Raw genomic sequence first — 19,793 nt, 5'->3', positions numbered from 1 at the left:
CCTGTCCCTATACTAGTCACTATATAGTGATCTTTTTTTTGGGGGGGGGGGTAATTGCCAGCCAACAAGGCTAGAAACATTTTTTAAAAAAATGAAAAAAAGACAAGGTTTTCAAGGGGGTGAATTCTGTCGCCAATAAAAAACCACCCTTCAAACAAACATGGAGGAGGAAAACTGCTTCTGTTCTAGAGGACAGATGTGATTTGATACTTCTCTATAACTATAATACAGAACCGTCCACATAGCCATGTTTCAAGCATGGAAGAAGACAGTAAGATAGATCAACAAGCAAGTTACCTTGTGGGGCTTTTCAATGTGGTAGTCATACGCCAGTTGGCTGCAAGTGACAAATTCATCTCCATAGTCCGACATGGGCTCAGATTTAGTCCTTCAAAAATATTAAGAAAGCCAAGGGTTTTGTCAGGAGCCAGTCATGTGAAGGTCAGCAATAAAAAAAACACTGGTGTCAGTGAAGTTAGCTCTTTATTCAAAGAAACAAAAACAGTGCAGGCCTAGTGATCCCAGCAACTCTTCCCAGTAGGTCTTGGCCCAATGCAGAAGTTGCAAGGACTGAAGGTCCCTGCCCTCCCACAGCTGCCTATGGTCTCTCCTCTCCAGGGGTTTTTCCAAGCAGTCGGAGACTACGTCTGCACGCAACCAATCTCTCCTCTGCTCTTTTCATTTCTCTGCATGTTCTGGGAGGCCGGGGGGGGGGGGGGGGAGCGGAGCTGGTCATAGAAGGGAGACACTCCTTAGTCCTTCAGCAGCCTGCCTCTTCTTGGTCTACTGGCCCCCTTCCTCTCCAGCCTCTGAATTATGACTTTCTGCCCCAGCTTCTTCCTGTTCACTAAACCCTGTTACCTCTTCAGCTTCCAACACCACCTACTCCCAGTCCGCTCCCTCTTCTTCCTCTGACCACTCTTCATCATCCCACCATCAGTCCCCTGGCTCTGAGCCTTCTTCCCCTGGATGATCCCTTGGGGGTTCTCCAGCTGGCATCTCCCACCACTCCCCCGCATCCAGACAGTCCATGACAGGTTTAAACCATTAGCTACTTATTTAAATGTGTAGTACACACTATTCTGAAAGCTCGAGATGTGGGGGCGGGGCGGGCAGAAAAGAACAGAATAAACAGTCCCAAGACTATGGGAATGATTATGGTCTTACAATGTAATTTGTCACAAGGAGCACTTAAATTATTCTCAAACTTAAACTGAGACCCAGGTTCTGCTCAAATGCCTGCTTCAAATTTAACACTAAGACATAGTTTATGTGAAGGAGAAATTTCCATTTTCCTTCATCTTGTCAGGATCCATTTTGAGCCTTTAGGACTCCATATGCTGTATTAGTTTTATCATCTGTGTATGAACTTTGACTAACCCATTCTAACAGAGAAAAAACATTATTTTTAACCAAGAAGTTATGTGTGCCCAGTGTCCTGGTACACTGAGAGAACAAACGCTGACGGAATGTAATGTCACGGGACTGCCAAGGGACGCCTTGGAGTCTGGGAAGAAAAGAGTCAGAGCGGGAACAGTCAGAAGGAAACGGTTGGGAGATGATGCAAGGGGAAGAGGGGGAGAGCCAGGAGGAGGCAAGGCTCTCCAATGCTGAAGCAGAGCCCCAGCACCACACAGGGAGCTCAGGTACAGACGGGGAGGGTTAAAGCGCAGGGATCAGCCGCCTCTTCTGTTGGAGGAGAAGCAGGAGAAGACCACTCCCCAAATCTGAACCTGACAATTCGGATGCATGATTGTACTGTGCTTTTACATATGCAAAATAAAGAACTGTAAATACCTCTCTGAGTGAGCAGAGGGTGTTTATTGCGAATAGCATACACAAACCATCACATGTAAGCATATAATCACTGTGACAATGGATAAAAGAATGCTAGGCATAACAGAACTTGCATTTAACCTTAGGTCAATAGGACTGATGTATTAATCAGATAATGGAAAGCAGATGTTGATAGAGAAATGATAAACAGAGTGATTAACCAAAAGACATTGATAAAGGAGGAGTTTGGGGTGGGCTCTCTCACTGGTCTAGAACAGGTTTTCAACCTTTTTGAGTCCATGGATCCCTTGACCAACTACATTCTTTCTGTGGCACCCCTGTGGGGCTCAGGAGCCCAGTTACATTTCCCTTTACCTGCAGAACTGGCAGCCTCTCACCCTTTTTCAAACACCCTCCCTCATGGAGTGTTCCCTCAGCCTCCTCTCCTCTTCCCTCTCATTGGGAGTCCTCCAGGTAGCTGCTACAGTCCCTGGTCTGAGCTGTGCCCCCTGCCCCAAAGAGAAGTGCCTCCTCACACTGTCCATTACCAACAGCAAGAGCTGGTGGACTGACTGGCTGGGCCCCTTGAGTCTGCTTGCTTACTCCGAGGCTGCCTCAGCTCCTGGCAACCAGCACCCCCTGACCAGCCCCAAAGGCACCACTCGCCTGGGGAGCTTGTAGCCAGGGCTGCTGCAACAAACAGCTCTGCAAGCCTATGGGAGGCAGAGATGCGAGGGAGTGAAGGAAAGAGGGATAGAAGCCCATGTTGCGCTCTGCACCCCTGACCATCATCCAAGGCACCCCAGGGTGTCACAACACACAGTTTTTGAAACCACTGGTCGAGATTGATGTCAGTGGGTTGCAATAGTTGTGGGAAAGTTTTCTATAATCCTGTGATTGGTGAATTAGAAATCACATGTTAGTTTAGAAGTGTATAAGAGATTATGTTTGAGAGCACCAAAACACAGGAAATTTTTAGGAGACTGACCCTATGATGTTGTTGTTGGCATCAGTCTGTCTTGAACAGTGCTTTTTTTCTAGAAAAAGAGGTGCAGGAACTCCCACTTTTTTTGATGGGCAATGCTAAATTGTTGAGCTTATTTTAGGGGGGAGCCAAAGTTGCTAAGCCTTTTTTTAGGGAGAAAACACTTTTTGGGGGGCACGCTTTGTCAGCATATGAGCTCATCGCAGCTGCAGACATCCAGCTTGTTGACATCATGTGATTTGGCTGCCTGTGGGAAACAGCGTTTCAGTCAGTTCACAGGGCAGTTCACCAGAACTTGCTCAGAGTGTAATATGAGACCTTCCTCTTGTCACTTGTAATATGAGACCTTCAAGTCTTTGTCACTTGTTTGCCAATGTTTGAAGAGAGCAGACTTTTTTTCTGTAATGCTGAAGAGTCAGAAATAAAGCCATGTAAATAGACACTTCTGACTATCTCTTTCCCCTGCCGGGGGAGCAGGAAAGAGTGGGTGTGCTCTTCCCACGCTGGGAGGGGTCGCCTATAGAGACCTAGCCTGTGTTTGCTGGAGAATGCAGCCAGGGAGGTCACCAGAGATCAAGCCGGGTGCCTGGGAGAGTTGCCAGCTTCTCCCGATAGAAGCTTGATTCTCTGCCCCACTGCCACATTACAAAGTCGCCTCTGACGTGCTGCCCCACAGCTTCCGACACAAAGCCACGAGTGGCAGGATGCAGCCCAAAGCCTCTGACACGCAGCTCTGGGTGACGTGACGCTATACAGCTGCCAGTATGCTATGAAGAGGTGGTGGAACTCAGTTCTAGCTGAAAAAAGCCCTGGTCTGGAGAGACAAGGGTGTGCACCTCTGGGGATTAAGCCAAACCACTGTGTTAGCAGCACCAAAGTGACTTGGAGGAGTCTTTTTCCATTCTTGAACTAACCCCTTCAGATCTAAGGCTGGTGATCATGGATGAGTATGCTGATAACCCAGATTAGAGGCATTAAACTCCTACCCTGCTAGAAGTCTATTTTCTGATTCTGAGCCAGTGGATCAAGTACAGCAGTTGCAGAATTCAAAACACACCGAGTTGGCTGTGGATGGTACAGTGTACAGAATGCTTCCTGCCACTGAGATGTGTGATGGTGGTACTGAGGGGGACAGAGTCAGCAGTGTGTGGAGGTATGTCCTGGGGGGGTGCTGTTTTCCAGGTGTAGTGATTCATGATGTGATAGAGAAGTTGCCAAGTCTTATACAGCCCACTGACCACTACCCCTTCCTTCTGGTTCATGTCGGTACAAATAAATAATGCCACACAAAGCCTTCAATGTATAGCATAGGACTATGAGACTCTGGGCAGGAAGCTGAAGAGCCTTGGGGCACAGGTGGTCTTTTCATCACTCCTTCCTGTTGAAGGTTGTGGCCCAGGAAGAGAGGGGGAAATACTGGAGGTAAACCACTGGCTGCACAGGTGGTGTCATCAGGAAGGGTTTGGCTTCTTGGATCATGGTCTCCACTTTCTTAAGCAAGGACTTCTGGCAAGAGATTGAGCTGCATCTCACAGTGGTTTGCAAAAATGTGTTTGCTAAGACTCTCACAAACCTGATCAGGAGAGTATATGGGTAAAACTTGTAGGAGAGAGAAACTACAGTGACCTTATTTTGGGTGTCTGCTATAGACCACCAAGTCAGACTGAAGACTTGGATGACTAGAGCAGATTACCAAACTAATAATAATAATAATAATAATAATAATAATAATAATAATAATAATTTTATTATTTATACCCTGCCCAGTCACTCTGGGTGGCTTACAGCATATATAACAACATAATAAAACACTAACAACTTCCTGATACAGGGCTGCCTTCAGATGTCTTCTAGAAGTTGTGTAGATCTTTATCTCCTTGACATCTGAAGGGAGGACATTCTACAGGAAGGCACCACCTACTGAGAAGGCCTTCTGACTGGTTCCCTTTAACTTCACTTCTCGCAGTGAGGGAACCAGCAGAAGACCCTCGGAAGAGGACCTCAGTGTCCGGGCTGAATGATGGGGGTGGAGACGCTCCTTCAGGGACCATCAGCTGGGTGAGGACTGCAGGGCCTGCTCCCTTCCAGGGCCTTTTCCAACTGGCCCAGGGGGCGTGGCCCAGGCCCTCTCTCCTGGCTATAAAGGGACTCCTGCTGCGGGGAAGCCTCGGACCATCAGCTGGGTGAGGACTGCAGGGCCTGCTCCCTTCCAGGGCCTTTTCCAACTGGCCCAGGGGGCGTGGCCCAGGCCCTCTCTCCTGGCTATAAAGGGACTCCTGCTGCAGTGAGGCCTCGGACCATCGGCTGGGTGAGGACTGCAGGGCCTGCTCCCTTCCAGGGCCTTTTCCAACTGGCCCAGGGGGCGTGGCCCAGGCCCTCTCTCCTGGCTATAAAGGGACTCCTGCTGCGGGGAAGCCTCGGACCATCAGCTGGGTGAGGACTGCAGGGCCTGCTCCCTTCCAGGGCCTTTTCCAACTGGCCCAGGGGGCGTGGCCCAGGAACAAACTTTTGGAACAAACTCTTGGGAAGGGTGGGAAGTGTTCTGCCATTGCTTCCCTGTTCCAGGGGGTCAATGTGCTTTAAAATGTCCTCAAACAGTCGGTGGCAATTTAAAGTTTTATTTCTTTTTTTCCATTGCTGGGGGTGGGCGGGATGGATATTTGGTTGGGGATTAATTTTAGTATAATTGTTTTGTTCCTTTTTGTTGTTGTTGTTGTTTTATTGGTTCTGTATAGTTTGTGTTGTGTTTTGAAGGGGTTAGATCAGGGCTGCCTGGAAGTGGGGCCCCACGATGGCTGGGACAAGTTCCACAGGGGGGGAAGCAATAGGACATCCGATCTCGGTGATCATGGGCAGGAGGCGGAGTTACGCTAAGACCAGACCATGTCATTACCGAGGAGGCAGGTTTAGTCGTTGGTTGAAGACTATCCCTGCCTCCGGGTCTGGCCTTGACCGGATGGATACTGGAATCAACAGGGGAAACCCACATGACCTGAAGGTGTTGCTGTGTAATGCCAGGTCAATGATGAACAAAACCACTGCCATCCACGACCTGATCGTGGATGGAGGACTTGACCTGGCATGTGTGACGGAGACCTGGTTGGAGGAAGCAGATGGGCCTGTCCTTGCCGCTGCTTGCCCACCAGGTTTCTCTTACGCACAGCAACCCAGGTCATGTGGGCGGGGAGGGGGGGTTGCAGTGATTTTTAGGAAGTCACTAGCTTGCACCAGGCGTCCTACTGGGAAGATCCAGTTCTCTGAGTGCATGTTCTGGAAGTTGGGCAATAGGGGCAGTACAGGATTCCTTTTGGTGTACCGACCTCCCCGCTGCACCAAGGATTCCCTGTCTGAGCTGCTTCAGGTCGTGGCGGATTTTCTCCTAGAGACACCTAGTTTGGTTGTCCTAGGGGATTTTAACATCCATGCCGACACGACCTTACAAGGGGCAGCTCGGGACTTCGTGGAAAGCATGGCCTCCATGGGGCTGTCCCTGAATAAGTTTGGCCCAACTCATAGTCATGGACATGCCTTAGACCTGGTGTTCACCTCTAGTGACGTGGGTGATCTGACACTAAGTAAAAGTGAAACAAAAGAAGTGCCATGGTCAGATCACTTCCTGGTGCAACTGGACTTCTCCGCGACCCTTCCCCTCTGCAGGGAGGTGGGACCAATTCGGATGGTCCGCCCCCGCCACTTAATGGATCCAAATGGTTTCCAGAGAGTGGTAGGGGATGCCTTATCCCATGTTGATGGCCTTTCAGCTGATTCCCTGGTGGCCCGCTGGAATGCGGAGTTAACCAGGGCTATCGACTGTCTGGCTCCGAAGCGCCCTCTCCGATTGCATGGAGCCCGGACAGCTCCGTGGTTTTCTTCGGAGCTGAGGGCGATGAAACAATCGCTGAGACGGCTAGAGCGTCGGTGGCAAAAAACTCACTCCGAATCTGACCGGACACAGGTTAGAGCTCAACGTCGAGCCTACCAAGTGGCGATAGCGACGGCGAAGAAGACTTTCTTCACCGCCTCTATTGCATCTGCAGAAAATAGTAGCAGGAGACTTTTTCAGGTGGTTTGTAATTTAACAGAACCACCTTTACCACCGGGGCTTTGTAAAGACCCCAAGATCTCCTGCAACGATTTTGCAAAGTTTTTTGCGGATAAAATCACTCATATTCGGAAGGAGCTAGACACCACCGTGGGAGCAGGGCTGGGGCGGGAGAGTGCTAGAGCTCTGCCTGGTCAAGTTGCATGGAATCGATTTCAATCCATTACCCCCGAGGATGTGGACAGGCTGCTTGGACGCGTGAAACCAACCACCTGTCTCCTGGATCCTTGCCCATCCTGGCTAATAAAAGCAAGCCGGGAAGGGCTGGGCGATGGGCTCTGCGGGGTGGTGAATGCTTCCCTCTGTGAGGGAGCATTCCCAGATCCGCTGAAGGAGGCGGTCATCAAACCGCTTCTTAAAAAACCATCTTTAGACCCGGCCAGTATGGCCAACTATCGCCCAGTCTCAAATCTTCCATTCTTGGGCAAGGTGATTGAGCGCGTGGTTGCTGAACAACTCCAGGCACGCCTGGAGGATGCGGACCATTTGGATCCCTTCCAATCGGGATTCAGGCCTCATCATGGGACTGAAACTGCCTTGGTCGCGCTGGTTGATGATCTCCGGCGAGCTAGGGACAAAGGTGAGAGTTGTTTCCTAGTTCTGCTGGATCTCTCAGCGGCCTTTGATACAATCGACCATAACATCCTTCTGGACCGTCTAGGAGGGCTGGGAGCTGGGGGCACTGTTATACAGTGGTTTCGCTCCTTCCTCCTGGGCCGTGTTCAGAAAGTGGTGGTGGGGGATGAGTGTTCAGACCCCTGGGCCCTCACTTGTGGGGTGCCTCAGGGTTCCGTCCTCTCCCCCATGCTTTTTAACATCTATATGAAGCCGCTGGGAGAGATCATCAGGGGGTTTGGACTGGGTGTCCATCAATATGCAGATGATACCCAGCTCTACCTCTCTTTCAAATCAGAACCAGTGAAGGCGGTGAAGGTCCTGTGTGAGTGCCTGGAGGCGGTTGGAGGATGGATGGCGGCTAATGGATTGAGGTTGAATCCTGACAAGACAGAAGTACTGTTTTTGGGGGACAGGGGGCGGGCTGGTGTGGGGGACTCCCTGGTCCTGAATGGGGTAACTGTGCCCCTGAAGGACCAGGTGCGCAGCCTGGGAGTCATTTTGGACTCACAGCTGTCCATGGAGGCGCAGGTCAATTCTGTATCCAGGGCAGCTGTCTACCAACTCCACCTGGTACGCAGGCTGAGACCCTACCTGCCCGCGGACTGTCTCGCCAGAGTGGTGCATGCTCTAGTTATCTCCCGCTTGGACTACTGCAATGCGCTCTACGTGGGGCTACCTTTGAAGGTGACTCGGAAACTACAACTAATCCAGAATGCGGCAGCTAGACTGGTGACTGGGGGCAGCCGCCGAGACCACATAACACCGGTCTTGAAAGACCTACATTGGCTCCCAGTACGTTTCCGAGCACAATTCAAAGTGCTGGTGTTGACCTTTAAAGCCCTAAACGGCCTCGGCCCAGTATACCTGAAGGAGCGTCTCCACCCCCATCGTTCTGCCCGGACGCTGAGGTCCAGCGCCGAGGGCCTTCTGGCGGTTCCCTCATTACGAGAAGCAAAGCTACAGGGAACCAGGCAGAGGGCCTTCTCGGTAGTGGCACCCGCCTTGTGGAACGCCCTCCAATCAGATGTCAAAGTGATAAATAACTACCTTACTTTCAGAAGACATCTTAAGGCAGCCCTGTTCAGGGAAGTTTTTAATCTGTGATATTTTAGTGTATTTCTGGTTTTTGTGGAAGCCGCCCAGAGTGGCTGGGGAAACCCAGCCAGATGGGCAGGGTACAAATAATAAATTATTATTATTATTATTATTACTGGGATAAGGTCATTTAGGACTTTAAAGGTCAGCACCAACACTTTGAATTGTGCTCGGAATCGTACTAGGAGCCAGTGAAGATCCTTTAGGACCGGTGTTATATGGTCCTGGCAGCCACTCCCAGTCACAAGACTAGCTGCCGCATTCTGGATTAGTTGTAGTTTCCAAAATAGAGAACTACCGGTACATCCTAGAATCTAATTCACCACACCTCTCCAATAACAAATCAAAAATCTCAATGCACTGATAACCTTGCTGGAGGTCAATACGGCAGTGAACCAAGCCAAATTAGGGAAATCGCCAGGACCTGATGGACTATCCTTGGTGTATTACAAAGTATTCCAAGGAACATTGGCATTGCCATTGATGGAGATAATGAACCGAATTCTTCAAGGGGAAGAAATTCCATCTTCATGGGAAAAAGCATATATAACACTAATCCCCAAACAGGATCAAGGAACCCCATACCCAAATAATTTCAGACCAGTATCTTTATTAAACAATGATTATTTTAGAAGTATTAGCGTAAATAATAAGATGTAATCAAGAAATTAAAGGTTTAAGAGTGGGTCAGAGACTTAAAAGAGTGGATAATATTACAAGACGGGGACTTATTAGACCTAGAAGGGTTTAATAACTGCTATGGGTGGCATGAGTATTTAGGATACAAAAAGGTGAAGGTCCACAGGGGATTTCTTAATACTATCATAAGAAAATTGATATATAGAGTATGGGTAAAATACAAAGAATTACACCCTGGTGGATTTCACCCTTAGAAGCGATAACGGTAAAAAAGAAAAACATGGAATTAAATTGGGCTACATATAAGGATTTACTAAAAGAAAAAGATAGTAATTTGATTTTAAAAGAGTACGAGGAAATAAGACATCACCTAACAGGGTGGATTCAGTATCACCAACTAAATGAAGTGTTTAAGGCAGACAAGAAAAACGGTTTTAAAAATGAAATCTCATTACGAGACAGAGTTATTACAAAATAAGAACAAGGTGATCTCAAGAATGTATGGAACATTATTGGAATGGGAGGTTAAGGATGAAAAAGTAAAAGACTCCCAGGCTGCGCACCTAGTCCTTCAGGGGCACAGTTACCCTGTTCAAGACCAGAAAGTCCCCCACACCCGCCTGTCCCTTGCCTCCCCAAAACAGTACTTCTGTCTTGTCAGGATTCAACCTTAATCTGTTAGCCGCCATCCATCCTCCAGCTGCCTCCAGACACTCACACAGGACATTCACTGCCTTCACTGGTTCCAATTTAAAAGAGAGGTAGAGAGGTATAGTAGTCATGGGAGACTTCAACTTCCCCAATATCTGTTGGAATTCAAATTGTGCCAAGAATGTAAAGTGCTGATGTGATCCAAAGTAAAGGAGAGCAATACGGAGCTGGCTTTCACTGGCCAGCTAAATGAGGTAAGGGTAGTTGATGGGTCTCAAACCCAGAGTGAGTAAGGGACTTCCCTTGCATGCAAAGACAGGCTGCAACAGATTGAGCGGACAAGACAAATAGTAGGTCCAATGGTCAAGAAGGCAATTTCTGCATGTGCTGTAGAGGGAAGTGAGGGTCAGATGGGGCTCGTCAACCTGGGAAGGTAGCCCATCTAGGAGAAGGAAAACTCTGATCCTAAACCTCTGCTGCCTTGCAGAACATCTTCAGGAGACGAAAAGGCCTACACAAGTCCAGAGTGGAGTTCTGTTTTAAATTTTTTTTTAAGCAACAACAATTTTTTATTAGTTTCCCCCAATTATACAAATACCAATTAATATCAAATTAATTCCAATTATTTCCAGATTTAGAAAATTTAATTAGTGCTTTCCCGTGCTCTGTGATCAATGTGTTTATCCAGTTCTTATATTACTGTGATTCATGTTCTTATAACTTATATTAAAGATTTAAATAACAGCTGCATTCTTCGTAATTTCTCTTCGTGTCATTATTTAACTTTTCATAGGCTTTCAAATGAGAAGCTCTAATTATTTTCTTTTTCACTACATGTGCCAGTCTAATTAGGTCCAGTTATGGATTCCTTGGCCTTTATCTGCTGTCCCATCCTTGAATTTCTTCCACGGTTGCTGTTGTCTCCCAGTGTAGCAGGGGTGGAGATGTATTCTCAGAGATTCTTGAAAGTTCTCATTAGCTCCTTCCCATGGTGCCCCCATCTTACTTGATGTTGCGGGGAACCCCCTGAAAGAACTGTCATCATCTTCTGAGGATTCAAAACCGGCCTCCCATCCCCTCGTATCTCTTCCAGCTGGTTGAACCTCCCAGTTTGATTCTTTTCCCTCGGACACCTCCCCTTCCTCCTCCTCAGAGGCAGGAAACCCCACAAAGTCCCCTTCGTCGTCTGTGGTTCCGAATTCTTCCCCCCGGAATCTAGCTAATGGTTTAGGTCTATCCGGGAACAAACCATGAAACTCTTCCACCAGATAACCGCCCGTGATTGATTCTGCAGGAACCCAAGTGTTTTCCGACCTGGGTTCTCCCTCCCAGGCTACCAAGTACTCTACCTGGTGACCCCGCCACCTCGAATCAAGTATTTCTGTAGCTTCGTTACAGAGTTCCCTCTCCTCTACCCGCGGGTGGGTGGTAACCCCTCCCTCCCTCCCTGGAAATTCCCGCCCCTCCCTGTACTGTGAAAGTAGGGACCTATGGAACACCGGATGTATCTTCATGCTGTCGGGCAACTTGAGTTTGAATGCCACTGGGTTGACCTGCTGTATTACCTCAAAGGGCCCCAGTCACCTAGGCTGCAACTTCTTGCACCCTCCCTTTAGGGGCAACCCTTGGGACGACAACCACACCCGGTTTCCCACCCGTATGGCCTCCCCCTCCCAACAATGCCTGCCTGCCTGCCTCTTGTAAACTTCCTTGGCCCGCTCCAAGTTCATCTTGAGTTGCTGGTGTAAGGCCTCCATTTCTTCGGCAAATTGCTCAGCCGCAGGTACACTCCATCCTTCCTCCCCCCTCCCTGGGAAGGCCCTGGGGTGACACCTGTAATTGGCCATGAAAGGGCTCATTCCCGTGGACACGTGTTCAGCGTTGTTGTACGCAAATTCAGCCAATGTCAATTTCTCTACCCAGTCGTTCTGCCTCTCGCTGACATAGCAGCGTAGGTACTGCTGGAGTATACCGTTCGCTCTTCGGACTGCCCGTTGGTTTCTGGGTGCCGTGCCGTCGAGAAGCTCACCTCGACCTGCAGCAAGCTCATGAGCCTCCGCCAGAAGTAAATTGTTTTCTGCGATCTGAGATTACCCTCAATGGGGTGCCATGCAGCCTGAAAATGTGATCCACAAACAGCCTGGCTGTCTCCTCTGCCGACACTGCATGCGAACACGCTACAAAATGGCACATTTTAGTCAGCAGATTGACCACTACCATGACCGCTGTCTTTCCCCTTGATTTGGGCAGATCTGTCATAAAATCAATGGACACCACCTCCCAGGGCCTTTCCGGTGTTGGTAAGGGTTCCAGTATCCCTGCAGGGGCAGTCCTCTCCCCCTTTGCCCTCTGGCACTGGTCGCACCCTCGTACATATTCTCGTACGTCCTCCCTCACCTTTGGCCACCAGAATTGCCTGGTAACTAGTAGCATGGTCTTGTGCTGTCCAAAGTGCGCAGCTGTTGGATTGTCATGGTATTTTGCCCCTCAACGTCTCACCTGGTACATACAGTGCCCCCTTGTAGTACAGTAGCCCCTCCTTTTTCTTAAACCCCCCATTGTCTTCCTTTCCACCTCTGAGCTCCCTGATTTTAGTCTGAGCAAACTCACCGTCTCGGGTGAACCCTGCTAACTCTCGTTTACCTACCAACGTTCCCCCCCCACACCCACCGGTCCTCGGGGAACACGTGCCTGGCCTCCGAAGGCCCTTCCCCCCTCCATGTATTCCGGTTTCCTGGAGAGTGCATCCGCCCTAACGTTTCCCCCTCCCGGCACATATTGTATCTCGAAGAAAAACTTGGCAAACTCCTGGGACCATCTGATCTGTCTCTGGTTAAGCACTCGCGCGGTCCGCCAGTATTCCAGGTTCTTGTGGTCAGTTCGGACCTGGATCTTGTGCCGCGCCCCCATCAAGAGGTATCTCCATTGACGAAATGCCGAGTAAATCGCAAGCAGTTCTGGGTCATACACCATGTAGTTTTGCTCCGACTTGCTCAGCTTCCGGGAGAAAAAGGCACACGGTCTCCAGTTCTCCTTGGACCCGGGTTGCAACAATACTGCTCCAATCGCGCGGTCGGACGCGTCCGTCTTCAGTCTCATGGGCTTCTCCGGATCCACGTGCAGGAGCTCCTCTTCCGAGGCGAACGCCTTCTTCAATTTCTCAAAGGATTGCTGCGCGTCCTCTGTCCATGCTAACTTCTTTTTGCTACTAAGACAATCCGTTATGGGCGCTGTCAAGTGGGCAAAGTTCCTTATGAACTTCCTGTAGAAGTTGCTGAAACCTAGGAACCTCTGCACAGCCTTTCGGTTTTGGGGGGCCTTCCATTCCAGCACTGCCTTCACCTTGCCTGGGTCCATGGCCAGTCCCTTGTCTGACAACCTGTATCCTAGGAACTCGACCTCCCGGGCGTGGAATTGGCATTTTTCCAGCTTGACCCACAACTGATGCTTCTTCAATCTCTGTAGCACCTCCCTGACGTCCTTGACGTGTTGCACTTCATTCTCTGAATAGATTAAGACGTCATCCAAAAAGGCCACGCAATTCTTGTACAGCAGTGGCCCCAACACATGGTGCATGAAGGATTGAAAGCAAGCGGATCCTGATTGTAATCCAAAAGGCATAACTAAATACTCAAAAGCCCCCAGGTGGGTGAACATGGTGGTTTTCCATTCGTCCCCCTCCCGTATTCTAATCAGATTGTATGCCCCCCCTTAGGTCCAGCTTGGTAAAAATCTTTCTCTGCCTCACACGTGTCAGAATATTGTCGATTCTGGGCATTGGGAAAGTCACGGGTTCTGACACCAAATTCAAACGGCGGCAGTCCACCAGAAGTCTGGGCTGATTGGTTGATTTTTTTGTCCACAAAGAACACTGGACTCTCCCCCCCCCACCGCCTTCGATTCCCTTATGAAGCCCCTTTTCAAGTTCTTGTCAATAAGCTGCCTCAACTCCTCCATCTCCCAGTCGGACATGGCATACAGCTTACCCACTGGTAACCGGGCCCCCAGAAGCAGGTTGATTTGGCAGTCATATGGTCTGTGGGGGGGCAGTCTATCCGCGTCTCTCTCACTGAAGACCTCCTTCAAGTCTGCATATTGTGGTGGCACCCACCCTTTTCCCTCCAGGGCCACCCCAGCCACCCTGGCCACAGTCATTCTTGGTTCCTTCCCTCTCAGACAGTGTTCTAAGCAGTAAGCTGACCCAAAGGTGAGTGGCCGCTGTGACAAATTGAAATTGCAGAGTTATGAGAAGCTTAAAGAGAAGGTGCGAGACTGGCTACACTATTTTCAAATAAGAGAGGTTTATAACCAGGATAAAAAAAATTGGTTTCCAGGTGGAAAAATCAAAGTTAGAGACAGAACTGTTAGAACCCAATGCTAAGATACTATCAAGAATCTACAATTTGCTGTTGAAATGGAACACTGAGGAAGAAACAGTAAAATCTGCAATGATAAAATGGGCACAAGATATAGGATATAATATTATGTTTGCTGACTGGGAGAAGTTGTGGACCACCGGGATTAAATTTACGGCATGTAATGCCCTAAGAGAGAATATTATGAAAATGATGTATAGGTGGTACATGACCCCAGTCAAGCTTGCAAAAATATATCATTTGCCCGACAATAAATGTTGGAAATGTAAAGAAACTGAAGGTACATTCTTTCACCTTTGGTGGACGTGCCCAAGGATTAAGGCTTTCTGGGAGATGATCTATAATGAAATGAAAAAGGTACTTAAGTACACTTTCCTGAAGAAACCAGAGGCCTTTCTCCTGGGCATAGTCGGCCAATTGGTGTCAAAGAAGGACAGAACTTTTTTTATGTACGCTACAGCAGCAGCAAGAATACTCATCGCAAAGCATTGGAAGACACAAGACCTACCCACTTTAGAAGAATGGCAGATGCAAGTAATGGACTACATGGAAATGGCGGAAATGACTGGCAGAATCCGAGACCAGGGAGAAGAGTTGGTGGAAGAAGATTGGAGGAAATTTAAAATTTATTTACAGAAATATTGTAAAATTTTTGAATGTTGATGACATTGAAATGAACTGAAGGGGTTCTAGCAACAAGGTAAAAATAAGATTGGATTGATGAGAGATAAATTAATTGGATATGAATTTGCTGAACTAATTTCCAAAAGGGATACAAAAAAGGGAGATGTGAGGAAGTCAGGAAAATAAGTGAATCAAAGATGAGAAATTAAAAAGAGGGATTTTTGTTTTTTCTTTTAGTGTGTTTTTTCTTCTTTTTCTGCTTTTCTTTTTTCTTTAAGGTAAATGTTTGTACTTTTTGTATTTTGTAACTTTGTATTTTTGTGTGTGTTGTTTTTTCTTTTTTCCGCTTGTTGTTACTCCTAAAACTTAATAAAATTTTATTAAAAAAACAAAAAAAACCACAAAGGTGAGCGGCCGCTGATGCCATGACACCACTGGGTCATGTAGTGCCAGCCAGCTCATTCCCAGTATTATTGGGAGTCCTGCCAGCGTGGCCACGTGAAAGGCCATGGTTTCCGTGTGCCTGGAAACACTCATCCACATTGGCGGTGTCTGGTGTGTCACTTCCCCTCCCAGTAGTTCCCTGCCATCAATGGTGGTCACCTGCAAGGGGAAATCTAGTGGCAACTGGTGGAGCTGGTGCTCCAGAGCAAAGTCTCTATTGAAGGAATTACACGAGCTGCCAGAATCCAGCAGCCCATTCACCTTGACTGGGTGCCCATTTGGGAGTTCTAGCACCACTTCAATAGCTATAGCTGCCTTGGGAGGGTCAGACCGGGGCACCTCTATTGGTCGCTGGCTTGGCTGCTGCCCCTGCTGGTCGGCAGCCAGGCTTTCTAGTTTCCCTGCACCGGCCCCTCCTCCCCCTTCTCGTTGTGGCCTGCTGTCCCCATCATGCCTTGCCAGGCCTTTCATTGGGGACAGACCTTTGCAAAATGTCCTGGCCGCTGACAGAGGAAACACTTCTTGGTAGTTTTCCACTCCTTCCCCTCCTTTTTCCAGCCTTCATTAGTGTTTGAAACTTCGCGCTCCATCAATTTCCATTGGCTCTGCCGCTTGGGAAGGCTCCCTCGGCATCTCAGGAATGCGGTTGCCATGGAAACGCTCCCCCCTTATTTCCCGCTTTTCCTGAGCCCGTGCTTCCTGGCGTACACCAATCGCAAGCACAGTCTTTGAGAGCTCATCCATCGACTGCAGGCAGGGCGCTCTGGACAAATTGTCTTTCACTTCGGGATCCAAACCTGCCTCAAACAGCGTTTGTACTGGTTCCGAGTGCAGGTTCCACCCGAGCTTGTGCACTAACATCGCAAAACGCGACCAGTAGCTTCTGACGGACAGGCTCCCCTGCTTGCACCCCAGCAGCTCCCTCCGTGTCACACTTTGCTCCACCTCGCTGGAGAACATTGCGTCCATTGCCTGGTAGAATTTTTAAAGATCTTTTAACGCATCATTCCCCGTTGCCATCAAGGGCCTGATCCATTCGCACGCCCCATCCTGCAGATGTCCAATAATGTACGCCACCCCCTCCCCGTCATCAGCAAAGTCATTTTTCTGCAATTCCAAAGCGTATTGAATTTCCGTTTGGAAAGCATTGTAGTCTTGGGGCTTTCCTCCAAACTTATTTACCAGCCCGGGGACCTTCCTCCCTATCGGGATGGCTCTGACCTGCGCATCCTGAGCCCACCTCTCCTCCAGCCGCGCTGACAGGGTAGCGACATGTGCCTCCAGGTTTCGATTCCTCTCGACCAGACCTCGCACCATGGCTTCTTGCTCTGTCTCTCTGGCTGGTCCTGTTTGGCTCATCGTGCTGCCTCCCCCGGGCTGCGCACAAGCAACGTCAGGGACTCACGGATTGCTGTAATGGTTCTAGGGGTTGCTCGTGCGTAAGCAGGTGCCTATCTCCCTGGCTGGGTGCAAACACTTGGCTGGGCTGCCAAAGTGAACCTCTTCTGTCCGGACAGCCACTCAATCGTCAGTGGGCGTTTCTTAAACTTCTTCCAGCAAAGAAGCTCTTTGCCGCCTAGTCTCCTCCTACTCTCTCTGCGCGAAAGCCTTCTGCGCAGGGAGGGTGTGGGCAACGGAGGACCCCTACTCTCCCCGCTGGTCCCAGGCAAGGAATCATGGGACCGCCTCGCCGCTTCCCTCACCTGCCCCCCTTCTCCACTGGTGCTACGCTGATTCTCTTCCCCAGAAGATGGGCTGCTCCTCCCGATCCCTGGATGCTCTCTGGAATCCCTCTGGCTTTTGCGCTCCCCCTCCAGTACTGATGGCAGTTCCCTGACACGGACCTTTGTTGGCAAGATGATGTCTCTGCTTTTTAAGATGCTGTCTAGGTTTGTCATTGCTTTTCTCCCAAGAAGCAGGCGTCTTTTAATTTTGTGGCTGCTGTCACCCTAGCTGCCTTTAAAAATGCTGTAATATTGTTCCTCCCATCTCAGCCTCTCTCTGAGGTCATGCCAAAGGTAATTCCATTGCCATCGGCACCTTCATTTGCCTGGGTCGACTGTAAATGCCATGTCACCTACTTATTTAGTGGGCAATGCTCCATAAAAGGTTCAGACTACAGTGCAAAAATTGGTTATTCCAAATATGGCAGAAGGAAGCAGTGAAGAAGAAAAAATAGCTGTTACATTGCCATTATTAGCAGTCTGTCCTGTTGCTCAGAATGCACAGGGACAGAGAGCCCATGAATCATTGCCCTTCGCAGTTTTTAACAAATTGAAGCGAAGTGTGACAGAAAATGGCTTGGATGGCATTCTTGATGGGCTAAGAGCAGCCAGTACTTTAATTCCAAACCTTGAAGCTTCTGAAGTTTCAATGAAACAATTGGCTTATGAAAATGCTGATTGCAAGACTGCACTTAAAGTGATGTACCAGAAGTCAGAAACAGAGATTGCTCAAATGAGTAAGCCTTGCCAGAATATTGACACCGAGACTCACAAATCTGCCCTCCTAGCAGCAGCTTTGTCTCCTTCAGCTCATCCTGCTAAAGACAGGCAATGCCACGACGGTGGCCTTCCAGCCTGAGTCTAAATGGGAGAACAAAGACTGTTGTGCCAGCTGATTGTCAGTCTTTTACTGAAGCTAAATTAGAAGCAATAGCTGGCTCTTCTAACACACTTGCTTTTAACACACAGTCTCCTGTGACAAATCTGCACCCTGCCGCTAAAGGCAGTGCTGGTTTGAATCTACTGACAGCAGAACTTGCTACTTTTCAGTTCCAGTTCCCTATGGTGGTTTATAAAATTAAGACATAGCATACAGGTCTGATTTCCACCTCAGACAGTGAGACTCATTCTTCATCGCTATTGCAGACTGTTTCCCCTCCTTTCCTCCCTGAACTTAAAATTCCTAATGAATTTACTTTACAGCAGTTGCAGAGTTTTGGGGTCACTTCATACGCGTGATTTTCCTTAATACAATATTTTACCTAATCCTACAGAACTACTTTCCCCCCCAGACGCTGCTGACAGAATAGTGATTTTAGAGTGGCTACTCTCTGATTTGCCCAACACTGGATTTGATATTGCTGTTTGTTATTTGCTTTTTTCTAAAACAGGAGCATGAGTCCCTAATGAGTTCTTCTCTTTTCTATTAGTTTGCATTTACTGACTAACTTGGGATAGTTTATTTGGCTAATTCCTCTCTTTCTCCTATGCTAGATTTTAATCTACTCTCTTTGTTCTTGACACTGAAATATCTCTTGACAAATAGAACTATGCCTTTCTATGCTGCTCATGTTTACTCTCACGTTTGCTCCCATACAGGATTTCAAAGATGTAATTTCAGAAGGAAATCAACATACTGATTCTGCTCTGAAATCTTTCTGTCCATTATTTTCTAATGTAATTGACAGCCATGCATTTTTTCATCAGGGAACTATGCAGCTGATAAAATAATTTTTTCATTCCTCTGACACAAGCTAAGGATATTGTTGATGGATGTCCTTCCTGCGCTTTAACTTCTGTTAACTTTACCTTAAATCATTTTTTTCCTTTCCTAATAAATTTTCTCCTATGAAATGCCATTGTAGGAAAGAGGTATCTCTGGAAGTACCTCTGGAACGCCCTCTAGTGACGTAACAGCAGCTCCCCAACCTGCAGTGAGAGGGACCTAGGGGCAGGATGCCCTACTGTTCTTACTTCCTCAGGTCCTGTGTGGATTCCAGGTCGCTGTATCCATCCCTTTGGGCTAAGACATGCGCTTGCACCAAGGCCTGCAGAATCCCATTCCAGACTTTGCAAGGATCATGACCCTGACTTTGCTTCTACAGGCTCAGCAGCCCCGTGCAAAAGTCCATCGTGTCCATCCTCATCCTCGAAAGGCTGAGGGATGCCCAAAGGTGACATGGGGAATGCTGAAGACCTTGACCTCTGATGCCAGGACACAATTTTAGCATCATGATGTTCCAGAAGCACCAGAGACTTTTTAGTAGCTTTAATAACTCAGCTACATATGAACTCTATGCTGATTTTTACATGTATACTATTTGTTTTTTTGCTACCTAGTACTTAATGTATGTATCTTCTCCTGAAACTTCTTCTAGTCATACCTATAATTTGTGGGTGCGTTTAGCTAAAATTACTAATGTCTCTCATTTTTGTTTGAGTGAAACATATGATATGCACACTGCCTTAGAAAATTGTATGATTCCAGTTTGTAAGCAGCTTTTCATATGGCACATGCCACACACGTGGGAAAGTGGGTTTTTTAATGGATTTCTAAAGGTATCATTGGTTATACCAATCTCCATGATTGGGGAACGGTGACACAAAGTTACCCCTCAGTGCAATCTCATTATACACACCTAGAGTGTCAGCACCGCCAGACACCTCTTGTGCTCAGATTGTGAATTGCAGTAAGAAAGCAACTCGCTGTCTGGACACAGGAAGGCCAACTTGGAATTGTTCACGTGTTCAGCAGATTA

At 48.2% G+C, this 19,793-nt stretch overlaps 1 protein-coding gene across 2 annotated transcripts in view; it reads right to left on the bottom strand.

Annotated features, from left to right (window-relative positions):
* Positions 1 to 19,793, bottom strand: part of LOC309361309 (putative helicase senataxin) — a 267,706-nt gene that overhangs the window by 123,159 nt on the left and 124,754 nt on the right. For both annotated transcript variants that reach the window (XM_081896197.1, XM_081896196.1), the window contains exon 8: positions 298 to 388. In XM_081896197.1, the coding sequence (XP_081752323.1) occupies positions 298 to 388 (91 nt within the window). The remainder of the gene's footprint in view (positions 1 to 297; positions 389 to 19,793) is intronic.

The sequence above is a fragment of the Podarcis melisellensis genome (genome assembly GCF_964234715.1).
Source record: "Podarcis melisellensis genome assembly, chromosome: W".
NCBI classification, from domain to species: domain Eukaryota; kingdom Metazoa; phylum Chordata; class Lepidosauria; order Squamata; family Lacertidae; genus Podarcis; species Podarcis melisellensis.
Note: the sequence above shows the minus strand (reverse complement) of the source record. Positions and strands in the feature narration are given on the sequence as shown.